Consider the following 14,533-nt stretch of genomic DNA (forward strand, 5'->3'; position numbering starts at 1 on the left):
GGTAGGAGGGACACATCCAGAAAGCCTTGATATAAACAGGAAAGGGAGTCCTCTCCTGACTTTCCTGGCTGCTGATGGTGAAACTCCAGCAGAAACTGGAGATAGGACTATCAGTCCAAAATGTCAGCTACAAAGAACACTTGTGGTGGGTTGCGTGCCTGCAATCTTCATGCGCTCATAAGTTTGAATACTTGGTCCTAAGATAGTGGAACTATTTGGGAAATAGGAGATGTGGACTTTATTGGAGGAGGCGTGCCACTGGGGGCGGGCTTTGAGGTTTCAGTAGCCCATGCCATTCCCAGTTAATCACCTCCCACCTGCCTCCTCCAGTTCTCAGATCAGACTTAAGCACCCAGTTACTGCTCCAGAACAATGCCTACCTGCCTGCTATCATGGCCCTCACCATGATGGCCATATATTAACTCCCTGAAACTGTAAGCTCCGGACACACTCCTTCTATTTTAAGTTGCCTTGGTCACTGTCTTAGGGTTTCTCTTGCTGTGAAGAGACACCATGACCATGGTAGCTCTTATAAAGGGAAACTTTTGATTGTGGTGACTAGCTTACAGTTCAGAGGTTTAGTCCATTGTTTTCATGGTGGAAGCAAGGCAGCAGGCAGGCAGACATGGTGCTGGAGAAGGAGCTGAGAGTTCTTACATCTTGACTCACAGGCACGAGGAACTGGCCTGTCTTACTGGCCATTCCTGGAGCATATATGAGACCTCAAAGCCCACCTCCACAGTGACACACTTCCTTCAACAAGACTACACACCTCCTCCAACAAGGTCACAGGCCCTAACAGTGCCCCTGTCTTTGGGGGCCATTTTCGTACAAACCACCACATGGTATCTCTTCTCAGGAATAGGAAAGTAACTAAGACAACATCCATGCTGCTTGCCCTGGAGAACTTGACCCTCAGCTGTCTTTAAAGTCAGTGTCTTTTATATCTTCGCCTTAGAAGAGGAGGGTTAGGAAACTACACAGTTGCCATGGTTTGGCTTATTTGAGAATGTTTGTATGTAAAAAGAAGAAAGCAGGGAATTTTATTCATCTGGGGATATCTCTGAAGAGCAGGACTGTGGTTGAACACTGCACGAGACATCTGCCAGGAAAGATGACATGTTTATTTATATTCTTGTGCTTCCTCAGCAGGTCAGCTGGGGTTCCATCTTCTGTTTCATCCTCTCCCCGGGACACAGCCTGAGGGAGCAGCAATCCTCAGGGCCTTGCTGATCACCGTGGCGGAGGCACATTGCATGCTAGGGACCAAAAGCTTCTGTTCGGAAATAACACATTTTGCTAGCTATGACTAGCTACTGTGCAAATCCCTGTCCACCTAGAATCTTAGACTATGGCTTTAATTTGGAAATGGGTCTTTTGCAGTTGTATATGGTTAAGGGTTTTGAGGTGATAGCGAACTTAGAGTGACCCTAAAACCAGTGATTTGTCACCTGATGTGAGGAAGAGAGAGGATATGGAGACAAAGGCCATGCGCAGGCAGGGGCAGAGACTGGAGTGATGCAGTTTGAGTCAGGGAAAGCTATGGCTGCCAGGACCCTCTGTCAGGGGCTAGGAAGACTCAAGGGAGGGTTTCTTTCCAGGACTCAGGAGGACGAGGGCCCAGTCAACACCTGACTCTGAACATCTGGCCTCCAGAAGTGGACACAATGATCTCTGGCTGTAAACCTCTCATCTATGGTAATTTATTTTGCCAGCCATAGGAACCAGCACCCCTGCCAAAGTGAGTCTGTGTCACCGCCAGTTCCTAAAGAGCGGCTGCGGGCTTGGTCCTGCCGGACTGATTGATGGCTAACTTCAAGCCCTTTCTCTCTACCCCTCTAGCCTGTGCCCTGGGCCAACAAAGATAACCTTGATGAAATTCACCTGCACTAACAGCCCCTTTACTTCTGGGTTCTGTTTGAGACTTGCCAGTAATGGGAGCTGGGGACAAAGAAAGAGGTCAGAGTCTTTCTTACAACCCTTTCTGTGCAAAGCCAGGCTGGCTTTGTTTGCTGTGAAGGTGATTGGTCCAGCCCCTCATGCCCCACCCGCAGTTTCTACATTTTCTCAGGTGTCTGATGACTGCGTCCCTGCATGGCAGGGCGCAGCAACTGGTACCTACCGAGGTGGCTTGCCTGTCTTCTTGGTAGTCTGTGACTCCACCCACAGCCTTGTCAACAGTCCCGTTATTCATATCTTAGTAATTTCATTGAAGCATGCCATCTGTTTTCTTCTGGGACACAGAAAACACAGGAATGACGTCCGTCAGAGGTGACTGCGCATCTCCAGTGGACAGTGACAACCTTGCTGAGAAGCAGCACCACTGAAGCAGAAGAGGTGAACACAGAGTAGCAGGTGGATGGATCCCCTGGATTTCACTCCGCGACTGGGCAGGATCTCAGCTCTGGGACAGGATTCAAAGGCTGGCTGTGCCACTTACTAGTTGTGATAGGAAACTCTCAGAACCGCGCTTTCTGTTCCTGGACAGTAGGTATGACTACGCTCTTCTGAGAAGAATGTTGTGAGAATTAATACGGGACATTTATGAAAAAGAACCTATGAGCAGAATAATGTTCCCCCAAAGACTTCCAAACCCAGATCCCCGGGAGAATATGAATGTGTTATCTGGTAAAGGAAGAGAGACTGTGTGGATGAGATGGTGCTTACAGATCTTACAAAAGGAGGATTATCCTAGATTACCAACTAGGCTCCATCCAATCATTTGAGGACTTAAAAGGAAAAGGAAGAAAGTAGGCTTAGAAATTAAAGACACGGGAAGAAGAGGGGAGACAGAGACAATATGAGACCCCAAGGAATCAGTGTGCAGTGTGAGTTCTGAGATGTTTAGAGATGGAAGAACTCCAGACTTCAGTAGACAAGGCAACAGGGACCCTCCTCCTACACAGGCTGCAGCCTGTCTGCCACCTCGGTGAAGCTGGAAACAGATTATTCTTTGGAGCCTCCAAAAGGGACAGCAGCCCAGTCAGGGCCTTGATTTCAGCCTTGTGAGACTTAAGCAGTGAGACCAGCTGAGTCCCCTGGATTTCTGTTCCATGGAACTTCCAGATAGTGTGCGATTTTAACCCTTCACATTCACACATTCATTACTCTTTGCTACAGCAGTAAGGGACAAATAAATATTCTTGCATATATCAGCTACATGTATGTTATCCAACCTCAAAGTGTGGAGTTAGATACCAAAGGGCTTCTAGACCCCAAACACTACCAGTTTTCAAAGACTCGTGTGCTCTTTGATTTTAAAGTCTACTTGGAAGGGGACTCTCTTGGGTGCTTTTATACTTCTACAAGTATGGGTTCCCTGCATGAATAGCAGCAGCAGGAAGAGCAGAGGCAGGAACAAGAATCACAATACTGCATGGCCGAGGGAAAACCAAGCATCTGCTAGTGTCTGTCATAGAGAGGGAAGTGCACAGAAGATCAGATCACCACCTCTGTGGCAGGAGAGACCTCTCTCAGTTCTTTGGCCCTGCGTCGAAGCAGTTTCTGCTCCTCCTAGTTCTGCTTTTGAAAAGAGACTGGCATGCAAGTAGAGAGAGTGGGCATCAGCTGGAGACCAAAAACCAACAAAAAGGAAGAGAAAGGGCTCTGGAACCAGGACACTTCACTTCCCCTGCACGCGGATATCAGAACTCCATAGGCACTGTCCTTCAGACATTAGCAAGGACACCAGAAATCCACCAAGTTTTCAGATCTCCAGCTTTGTACTGCAAGTTACATCATTGACTTCCCTTTGGGATGAATCATGCTACGAGCTTCATGATTCTTAGCTTGCAGAAGGTCTATTATGAGGGTTCCCAGCATCTACAATCACACAGTCAAATCCCTCCAATAAATTCCCCCATCTATCTGACCACCTATCCATCCATCATCCCAGACAGCAATTTTTCTATCTACTTATCTATGCACCTACCTACACACACACACACACACACACACACACACACACACACACATACACACATATTAGACTCTATGTATTCACAGTTCTGCATTCACACATTCAAGCAACGTTGTGTGGAAAATATTCATAAAAAATATTGTGATTTTGCAAATAGGTACAGATTTTTTCTCATTACTTTTCTAACAAATACAGGATAACATCAATTTATATGTTATATACATAGTTTTGCATGTTATATGTTACATGTATTTACGTGTTACATATATTGTATTAGAGCATCTGGAGATGATAGAATATGTTAAATGCAAATACATCATTTGTGTTGAGAAACCTGTTGCTGAGCAATCAAGGAGGCTGGATGTCTCAGCAGTCCCCATCTGGCACTGAAAGCCTGGAGGATTCCTGGAGAGCTTCTGGTCTTTAATCCATGTCAGAAGGTCAAAGGCATGGGATTCTGATGCAGTGAAGGAGGGCAGTAGTAGTAACAGTAGATGCATTCACCAGCAAGGAGCAAAAGCAGGTAGGCAAAGCACCCTTGTTTTTCCTGTGACCTGGCTATGACTGGGCTGTAGTCCAAAGATGCTACCCACTCTACAGGAGGGTCCTCCCTCCGTAGTTAGTCCTTCTGAAAAATACCCTCACAGATCTGCCCAGAGCAGTTCATCCAGTTCAGATGAATCATCATAAATGGTATATTTTCATAAAATTCATACACATTCTCTATTTTGGCTACCCTGTCCCTGTGATGTGAGCAATTCTAATAACATTATTTTTGGAATATATTTATTTTGTTGGTTCTGTTCCTTTAGAGAACCTTGACTGGTACATCATTTTATATAAAGGGCCCAAAAATTCATAGTTTCTGAAATCCTGTAACCAATCTTCCACAAACTCCAAGTAAGAAGCATACGACAGTCTATCAGGTCTGCCTTTCTGCATCGCCTTAGCTCATACAGAGATACAAAGTTACCCAGGATAAACTCCTCTGAGGCAATGTGGTGGAAGAAGAGACACACTTAGAGAAATAAATATCTATTGACAAGTTGAACCAGAAGTCGGGGGACAAGTAATTGAATCTGTAAAGAAATCGTGAGTTAGGCTAAAGACAGTATCGGGTTAAGAAAGACTTCTTGAAGGTGATGTTTATTCTCAGCCTTGAAGGTTGGTTTGGTATCCATTGGGTGAGGAGAGAGGAGAACATCAGAAGAACACATGAGTAGAGGGAGCAGCCTGAATGGTGCACAGGAAGGAAAAAGTACAAGAGTGATCCATTGTTGCTAGTGTAAATAAATGCCTGATCAGAGAGAAGAAGTGAGCTAGGATGACATTGGCCAGGGTGTTAAAAAATATAGTCCCCCTCTGCAAAGACCAGACGGGCTGTGAAGAAAGCCCAGTCACTAAAGTGCTTGTGAACACGAGGACCCAAGTTCAATCCCCAGAATCATCATGTGATATCTAATGTTGCTTGTCAACTTGACTACATCTGGAATCACCTGAAACTCAAGCAGCTGGGAATACTCTTGGGGATTTTCTTGTCTGCTACTGGTGTTAGAACCCACTCTTTCAGGATCCCAATACAGACGGAAGACCAGCATCCCTCTAGGACCCGCCTGGGACTCCAGCACCATGCCGACACTGATGCCACATCCAATCTCCTGGTCTAAACAACTATTAGCAGTTTGGCTTTTCTATTGGGAGATTGTCATTGTTTGGATGCATGGATCATAGCTTATAAGCCCCCTTAATAAGTCATAATACATACACACACAACACAGTCAACATACACAGACATGGGAGGACTTTGCAAGCGTCATAGCTGGCAAAGGAACCATGTGTGTGAGGCAAGAAGAACGTCTGGCTCAGTAGGACTCAGTAGCCAGTGTTGGTTCAAACTTTGAGAGTCTGACACTGGGCAGTTTGTTTTAGACATATTTAAGTACAGTACAATCCTGAAAAAAAGTTTCCTGGTACACAGTTCCATGTGCATAATTGGGGCATAATCACATCAAAACTCTTTTCAAAGAACATGCCACTTATTCCATAAAGATGGGTTCTATAGATAGGCTACATGTGTTATCTAGAGGATCTGGGGGAGGATCTAGTGTGGTTTCAGCCATATAGATAACGCAGAAGACACTTAGGCTATTAGCCACCTCCGGTCCCTACAGATAGCACACGGGCATAGTGATGTTTTATTTATATCTTAATAAATAAGGCTTGTCTGAAGATCAGAAGGTAAAAATAAGTCACTAGAGGCCAGGAAGTGGTGTCACACACTTTTAATCCCAGGATTTGGGAGACAGAGGCAGATGGATCTCTGTGAGTTCAAGGTCACTCTGGGCTACACAAGACCAATGCAGAAACAGATCCAGGTGATGGTGGCTTAAACCTTTAATTCCAATACTACAGAGTCACACCTTTAATACCAGCACTAAAGGGGAATATAAAGCGGAAGGAGACAGAGGCTCTGGCCTCTGTTTGCTGTTGCCCAACCTTGGTAGAGGTAAGACTTTTCTAGTAGCTTGGCTGATTTGCTTTTCTGTTCTTCAGCTTGAGCCCCAATATCTGTCTTTGGGTTTTTATTATTTGTGCTGCACAGGGGTCACCTAGGCTACTGGCCAACTCCGTTTTCAATATTTTGGGTGGAAAAAAAGATTATAGATTCCTTTGGAATGACAACCCTGCTTGTTTAACATTCCAGATTTTTCTAGCGATTATCTGTGAGCTCAAGGATCTCTCTATGGTATCTTCTAATCCTCGCACTGAGGAGAAAGAGACGATTTCTGGAGTTCACTGATCAGTCAGTCTGGCCAACATAGAAAATTCCAGGCCAGACATGTTAAAAATATAACAGTCTTCATTTGAAAAAAATAATCAGAATGTCTGGGAAGATTTTTGATCTATAAACTGTTTTTTTTTTCTAAATAGTTTCTGAGAAATGACACCCCAGGCTGTTTTATGATCTCTACACAAAGGCACAGACGTGTGCACTTGCATGCATGAACATGCATCACCCACACATACATAAATAATCAGAAGCATCAAGAACACAGTCAAGAACTGCAAAAATCTGATGAAAAGTCACTAATGAGCCAGATGCAGGAACTCAGTGATGCTAAGAAGGTCTGATGTCAGATAGGTTTCAAGCTTAGTGGAAGAATTGGTTCACAGATGTTTATGAACACCCACCCCTTTATATTTTCAATGACCATTCCAGGAGCAGTAATTGTGTCCGGCAATGAGACTGGCAGTGTGAATGACCCAAAGGCTCTCTCATTTTGTCTAGGAACGAGTTTGCACTAATCAAAAAGACAGCCACATAAACAGATCATTTCAATGGTAACAACATGGAGACTAAGCGATGGCCATTTGACTTAGATGGCGTTCTCTCGGGCTATGGTCTTCTGTGAGATCATAGTAGGTCCATTTGGGAAGAAAACTGCATCTTGCCCTACCAAAAGCACAGACCATGTCTTGCTAGGCACTCAAGAGTGGTCAACTGGATTTCAGGGGAACCTGAGATATAGCTGTGTCTCTCTTGCCACTGTGTGCCTCACCTAAATGTAGCAAGAAATTTGTTACATGAAAGGCAACAAAAAGTATATGAATGTATCAATTTAAGATTTTAGACAGGGTGGGGCAGATGTAATGCTGGGAGAAAAAGGAAGGGAGATGTGAGGTTAAGAAGGTGAGAGAAGAGGAACTAGTCATGAATTGGGAAAGAAGGCTGTGACTTTCCCACTGGCCTTGGGGTAGCTGGATTTCTGATCATAGCCCTTTATCTGACCTTGTAACCAACTCCACATTCCTTGTCTACAAGGTCAGAAGTGATCTGTTGTGCACACAAAGGGAAAAGCACATGTCTGGAATTTAAAAGAAAGTACAGGGAAAGGGCCCAGGTTGGCTCTACAGAGAGCATTGGCAAGTCTAACTACAGGACACCTGCCCGTTGTGCCTCTTTTCCTGTTTCCTCATCTAAACTGGACATGACAACACCCTTTCCATGGCTTATGTGATGACTCCTTTAGTTAGTATAGTCAATGTGGGCTACACATGTTCAAAATTTCTAATGTATACCATTCTTCTGTCCCATGCAGAGCTCAGAGTCTTGACAAATGCTTGGATTCATTAAAAGAGAACTCTCAAGGACTTTAGGTTCTGGAGTTGGCGTTTAAAGCTATTTCAGAAAGAAGCTATCGAATCTGAGCAAGCTTCTGTGGATTTTTTTTCTGGGATAGCCCCCACTCCAACCGCAACATGTCCCATCTCAAATGCCTGAGAGGACAGTTATCACCCAGATGGCTCTGATCCACCTGATTTGAGTTCATTCCAATTTCTGCACACAAAAAAGACTCAAGCACACGGCCCCAGTAGCTCCTAGCACAGCACCAGAACATCACCGGATCTCCACCTCTGCAAGTTGGGCAGAGTCCTTCCCAGTCACTCTTAAGCTCTACCGGGTTCGTTGCTTCCAGGGACAGCTGACAGCCTTTTTTAGCCAAGCAGCTGCTCTCTGATACATAGTGTCCCTCATGCTCATAGTCTGGTGGGTGAGGATTGTTTTGTAGCTTGTTTTGTATCCCTATCAGCAGTGGGTAGACTAGAATCAACTGGTTCATTTGATAGCCTCAGGCTGTCCAGGCTGCCATTCAAATCATTAGCATCATAACTCTAACCCTCAAGTCACATCAACACATTTATTATACACTTACTATATAATTCCTTTGCCTAGATCAGTGGAAAGATGGGAAGACTTTCTAGTTTTATGGAATTGCTAATGTGGAGAAAATCCTCTCTCTCTCTCTCTCTCTCTCTCTCTCTCTCTCTCTCTCTCTCTCTCTCTCACACACACACACACACACACACACACACACACACACACACGCACGCACACACACGGAAAAGTTGTATATTAAAGGATGTTGAGTGCTATTCTTTGAGCATAACAGCCATCGTCTTCTTCAGAACAGCTATGACTACTTGCGACTCTCGAGGTAGGGTCTACTGACAGCGGAAGTTCCCTCGCGGAAGGAGGATGTGAGGAGGGCCATCGAACTTTCCTTTGAGATTCCAGCTACTACTCCTACACCTCTCAGCCAGCTCTAAGTAGGTGCTAGAGTGCACAGCCTATCCGAAGGTAACAGAAGAACGAGGACGGCATTCATGCTGCCCTGAAAATTTCAGGTGCGGTTGCTTTGAGATCTTCCGTGCTGCTGGACCGGAAGTAATCCCTTACTGAAAGCTCAACCAACCTTTTGGTTCAAGATCGAGTTTGGTAGAATTTTCCTTTGGTTTCCTGTTGGTACTCTATCCTAGGGTGTCTCCCTAGGGGAATATTATGAAATAAGAACACACACACTGTCACAGCATCAAAGACAGTAGCATTTTTTTTTTAAAAAAATCCCGAATTGTATTACTGTCACACTGGATAGTTAGAAGATGGCTCGGACAGAAGATTTGAAGAAATGCAATAGTGTGATAGCCAATATTACCAGGGAGTGGGCAGACTGTGCACCTCTTATTACTTAGATAAAGGTAGACGTCAAAGAACTTTTGCTTCAGGATGAAGGGTGTGGCTTAAAGCTTTTATTCCATCGTTCAAGAATTGAACCCAAACAGGAAAGAGGTCTAGACAAATTTGCGACATACTCCAGGTTCTCAATACCGTTGGTAGCGTCATGGATCCATCTACTCACACTAGAGCCGGTCGGCCACAATCCCTGTGTCCGTGCCTTCACCTCCACCCCATCGGCTGTGTTTTGCTCGTCACATTTTAAACTACTCATCACGCATGGAACTTGTTTGGCTAAGCCTGAATGGGGGCTGGAAACATTAGCCAACAAAGTACAAAGAACGGACAAGGACTGCTTCCAGAACAAGTCAGGCCAGAGAGAGCCTAGGGCCAGGAAAAGGCAGAAGGAAGGAGCTCCACGGGAGCCTGGCCCTGGTCACAGCCCCCGCCCCGGGGCTCCAGGGCTGCAGAAGAGGAGGCGGTGCCTTGGGAGGGAACGTAGTAAAAGCAGAAGCAGCGCCCACACCTGGAGAGGAGGAGGACTGGGACTGGGCAGGCTCTGAGGTCCTGGTGAGCTGGCCACCGAGAGGGGACAGCCCGGCTGCACAGGGGCGCGTGCCGTGAGTCCGGGAGAGCGCGTGTGCCCCACGCTCCGTCTTCCAGGACGGCCCAGAACACAAAGCAGGAAGGGAGCTGCCGAGTGGGGAGACTGTGAGCAGGGAGGGAATCCAACTCGCCCAGCCCGGGAGCAGCCTAGGTCTCCGCCGGAGCCTGCCCAGAGCCTGGGTGTGAGCTTGGCGTCACGTCAACGAGCAGAGGCGGCCAGGCGGGGCGGAGTGCGCGTGCGCGGCTCGCTCGCTCGCGGGGCGTGGGAGCGGGCTCCGGGCGGCGGACACGCGCGCGCGCGCACCCGGGCAGCCTGGGCGGCCGTTCCAGCCTGTCACTGCTGCGGCGCTGCTCGCTGGTCGTTCCCCTGAAGACAGCGGAGGCGGTGGCGGCTCCAGACACCTGCGGCGGCGACCCCCCGGCGACGGCGCGGAGATGTGGCCCTTGGTGGCGGCGCTGTTGCTGGGCTCCTGCTGCTGCGGTGAGTGGCTCGGGGATCCCGGCGGCTCTCGGACTGGTGCGCAGCACCCGGGCGCCCCCGCAAGAGTGTGGATTGCACCCCCGTCGGTCAGGCGGCGCCCGGGAGAAGAGCGGAGAGGAGAGGAGAGGAGAGGGTGGCGGGATGCGCGGGCCCTGCGCACCCCGAGCGCCCCCGTGGGAGGGCCCCGTGGGGCATCGGCGCCCCTGCCTTCCCCCCTTCTTCCGCTCTCCTTCCGTGGTCCCCCTTTTCCCCCCCCGGGGAAAGCGGGCTGAAGCTTCTCACTCTCCAGTGCGCACACGTAGGAAAGACTAGGAACAACCGCAACTGTGCAAGCCTGAACTGCAAAGAAAGCGAGGGGGGCAGCTGCCAGGAACCCCTTCCTCTTGTACCCCTCTCCCTTCTCGGTGCTTCCACGCAGCATTTGGGGCTGAAGGTCTGGAGTGGGAGGGCCGGGGCCTCTTGTGATGAAGTGCGCATTTTGGTGAAGTCGATCAGAAAGGCTTTTGCCCTCCCGCGTTAGCACTGGAGCAGAGGAGATGCGTTGAACCTAAGTTTGATTTCCCAACCAGCATTTTTCAAAGATTTTTTTTTCTGGCTGCGTATTTTGGTGGCTGTTGTTTTGAATCCTAAAAACAAGCTTCCTGGAAACACTTTTCTCCTGACACCCCCGCCGCCACCACCCTTACCCTCCCCGCCAGCACTTTAATGTATTCCTTATTATAGATTAAAGTTGTTTTTCCTCCCTCCTTTGGAGAAACGTTTTTTTCTTTTTTCTTTTCTTTTGAATTTACTCAGATGTTGCCAGTGTTCTAAAGACAGTAATAACAAATCAAAACACACATGCAGCAGACTGGTCCTTAGATGCCAAAGATGCATCCTCCTCCCCATCTTCTGTAAAGTATTTTTGCTGTTTTTTAAACGCGTATCTCCCTTGTAAAAGCTGAGTGAAGAATAGGCTTTTTTTTTTTGACCATATACTGCCCGCCGAGCTTCGTATCCGTAGATTTCTCTGCGAACTTTTTTTTTTTTGTAAGAATCAGAACAGGCTTGAAGCAAGAAAAACAGCAAATGTTAAATTTGACTTACGGTGATGATAAACTAATTCAGCGTTAAACTGATGGCTAATCTCCGTGTGCCATTCATAAAGGCCCCGTGTCTGGGAACTGGTTCCAAGATACCCTTATTCCCTGCTCATCACTTTCCCCTCCCCAAGTGTCTGGCATGTTGTAGCTGATAATAATAAAGATCCATGTTATCTAAATTGCTAGTAGTAGGTGTTTTCCAATCTCAGTCATCTTTACTATGCTTGTTGCCGTTGCTATCATCATAACACTGTTTCCAAATACCTGTTGTATAATCAGAGAGCTTTCAGAGTGAGCCAGGTATAAATTTGCAACAAAATGTTACTGATTCAGATGATGAAAGGTGAAGCCTGTTTGTCTGAAAAGTAAAAATATAAGCCATATACTGTGTTTTTTAAGCCCTATTTTCAAGTAGATTGAAAAACAAAACAAAACTGTTAGAACGGTAGTTTTGGTGATAGGAATTGTGTTAGGCCTATGTTAGCAACAGTTATGATCACATTAATAAACGCTCATTTTGTCCAATGTTAACACATCGGAATCTACAAGAAGTGGCAAAATTCAGAACTTGCACTGTTTTATTGTGTTTGCTATTAACTAGCAAACAAACAAAAACCAAAACAAAACAGAAATGCAAATCCAGAATACAGGCATTAGGCTTTTGAGTTGTTAGACATAAGTAAATCAAGAAATGAATGTTTGTCAATGATAAATTGGACTTTTGTGTGTATATCGTATGTAGGTTGAAAAGAACACATATGAAAACATGCTAACAGTCTGAGAACACAGGCAGTTATCAAGGACCCAAGAGAGTAGATTTAGAATCTAGAGCGAGTATGAAAGTCATGGATTTCTAACGCTCATTTGTGCTGGGGTGGATCTCATTTTCATTTTCATTTATAATGAAACGGGCAGCCAGGGGGCATGCCATTGTAATCCTGGCAGTTTCAGTGACCTCTGTGGTTAAAAGGGGAGTGTGCGGGGCTTTCTAACACCCCCTTCAGCCAATTAAAACCAAGTGCAGCCCTCTGTGATGGCTTACAAGATTTGAAATGAATGTCCCTACTCCTCCCCTGCATGTCCAATCACATTTCCTTTAAGAGCATAACAGTTTCCGGGTAATCCCTAACTAGTAAATACAACCTTAAATAAATAATGTCAGCCGTATGTATGAACCAATAATTTCTGTGATGGTTGAATGATCTTTCTTTGTTCCAAGTGACTTTTAAAAGTCAGGCTTGCACATGATTGAGTTAAAAATGTTTTATTATCTAAATATAGCAGTCATGTAGCTGCTCAGGTAAAAATGTTTTCTTTTCTCTTGAAGAATATATTATTTTGAAGAGCAAGTTGACATTTTAAAGGAATAAGTGTCTCTGTGCGCTTCCTGGTCTGTGGGGCTGCAGCAGCAGGCTAGAGTAGCAGGCTGTGCCTGGCATGCAACGTCTACACTGGGACACTTCTCCTGTCACCTGAGTTTTGGCAGATAGCTTAACTTCATTGATAAAGCTCTAGTAAAAGTTTGGAAGACCTTTTTCTAAAGGCAAAAAGAAGAGATACCTACCCCTCCATTGATACATGTTCCAAATACAAAAGTCACCACAATTCGTGTTTTTATTTGAGCAATGTTCTTTTTGTGCTACCATGTATGGAGGACCATTTTACCTGCCTTTGAGGTTTTTCCTGTCATAGCGTTTTAGATAAAATACAAAATTCTACATTTTTGCAGCTTGTGTCTCAGTCTAATCTAATGCCTACTCGATGATAAAGTTGCTTTCACTTTGCATATGAGTGCTGTCACTCGTTGGGAAAACAGCAAGGATGATATTGTAGATTCAGATTTGCTAAAATCACTGTAGTGCAAATGTGGTTCTTATTTCCCTAGACCAGTGGTTCTCAACCTTCACACTGCAGCTCTTCATACTGGGGTGATGACCCTCCCCCCCAAACATAAGATTATTTTTGTTGCCACTTCACAACTGTAATTTTGCTGCTGTTGAGTTGTGATGCAAACATCTGATATGCAGGATATCTGATCAGTGCCGCCCTACAGAGGTCGTGACCCACCGGTTGAGAACAGCTGTCTTAGACAGACTCCAGGTGTGGAGTTTCCCTCTTTGTGGTTACATGGAATTGAAATTTCAATGAGAGGCTCCACCCTTCTTTGGATATTTCATTCCACACCCGTGGAGCATTGCATAAGATTTAGAGTCTGTTCAGCCAGATTGGGGGAAGGGGTAGGTTAAGAGAATTCATAAGCAAAAAAGAAATTTTTTTTTTTTTTAGTTTTCTCACTTTTAGCAAGTGTGAGCTCATGCTGCACTCCAATACATTCTCCACCAGAGTCTTAAAGGCGTAGAGACAGACTTCAAACTTGAGCGCACCTTACTCACTGTGTGGTTTATGAAAAGGAGAAAATGCTTATCTTTCAGTAGCACTGGGTCCATTTCAGGTCATAATAAGGTCAGACTTGATGTTACTGACTTCAAACTGCCCCAACCCCTGTAATTCTAGATCTACTGGTTCTATCCTTCTAAGGACACTTAAAGCCAGCGAACGGGGCAGGGTCGCTTCGAGTCAGACTGAATTAAGCTATGGACTCCGCACTGGACCCCTGCCCTTTATCTTAGCATCTACCAAGAAAAGCTTGGACTCTATCCTTCTCCTGCCCTGACTTAATTTTAGTCTCAGACCCAGGTTGTTCCTGGCAGAGGCTGATTCTAAGGGCAGAGCTGTAGGGTTCCATTCTGCCCGCCCATGTCTTTCATCATGGATGCTTCAGTGGCCTCAGCAGCCATTGGGGCTTTCCAGCCCATTCATGAGCATCACTCCAAGGTCACAATTCACTACTAACTCCTCTGTAAGAAGTGGCAGGATGGTGTTCACCTCCCAGCTGCCCTCCCAACACTGCTACGCCCAGCTTCATAGAT

At 45.9% G+C, this 14,533-nt stretch overlaps 1 protein-coding gene across 6 annotated transcripts in view; it reads left to right on the forward strand.

The window, feature by feature from the left end:
- Nucleotides 1–10,227: 10,227 nt before the first annotated feature.
- Nucleotides 10,228–14,533, forward strand: part of Cd47 (CD47 molecule) — a 57,906-nt gene continuing 53,600 nt past the window's right edge. For 3 of the 6 annotated variants that reach the window (XM_075964137.1, XM_075964144.1, XM_075964153.1), the window contains exon 1: nucleotides 10,335–10,521. In XM_075964137.1, coding sequence (XP_075820252.1) covers nucleotides 10,476–10,521 — 46 coding nt within the window. In that variant the 5' untranslated portion in view covers nucleotides 10,335–10,475. Of the gene's footprint in view, nucleotides 10,522–14,533 lie in introns of all 6 variants that reach the window. The other 3 variants (XM_075964162.1, XM_075964129.1, XM_075964118.1) reach the window with 3 other exon arrangements.

This window comes from Microtus pennsylvanicus, chromosome 1, assembly GCF_037038515.1.
Source record: "Microtus pennsylvanicus isolate mMicPen1 chromosome 1, mMicPen1.hap1, whole genome shotgun sequence".
Taxonomy (NCBI): Eukaryota; Metazoa; Chordata; class Mammalia; order Rodentia; family Cricetidae; genus Microtus; species Microtus pennsylvanicus.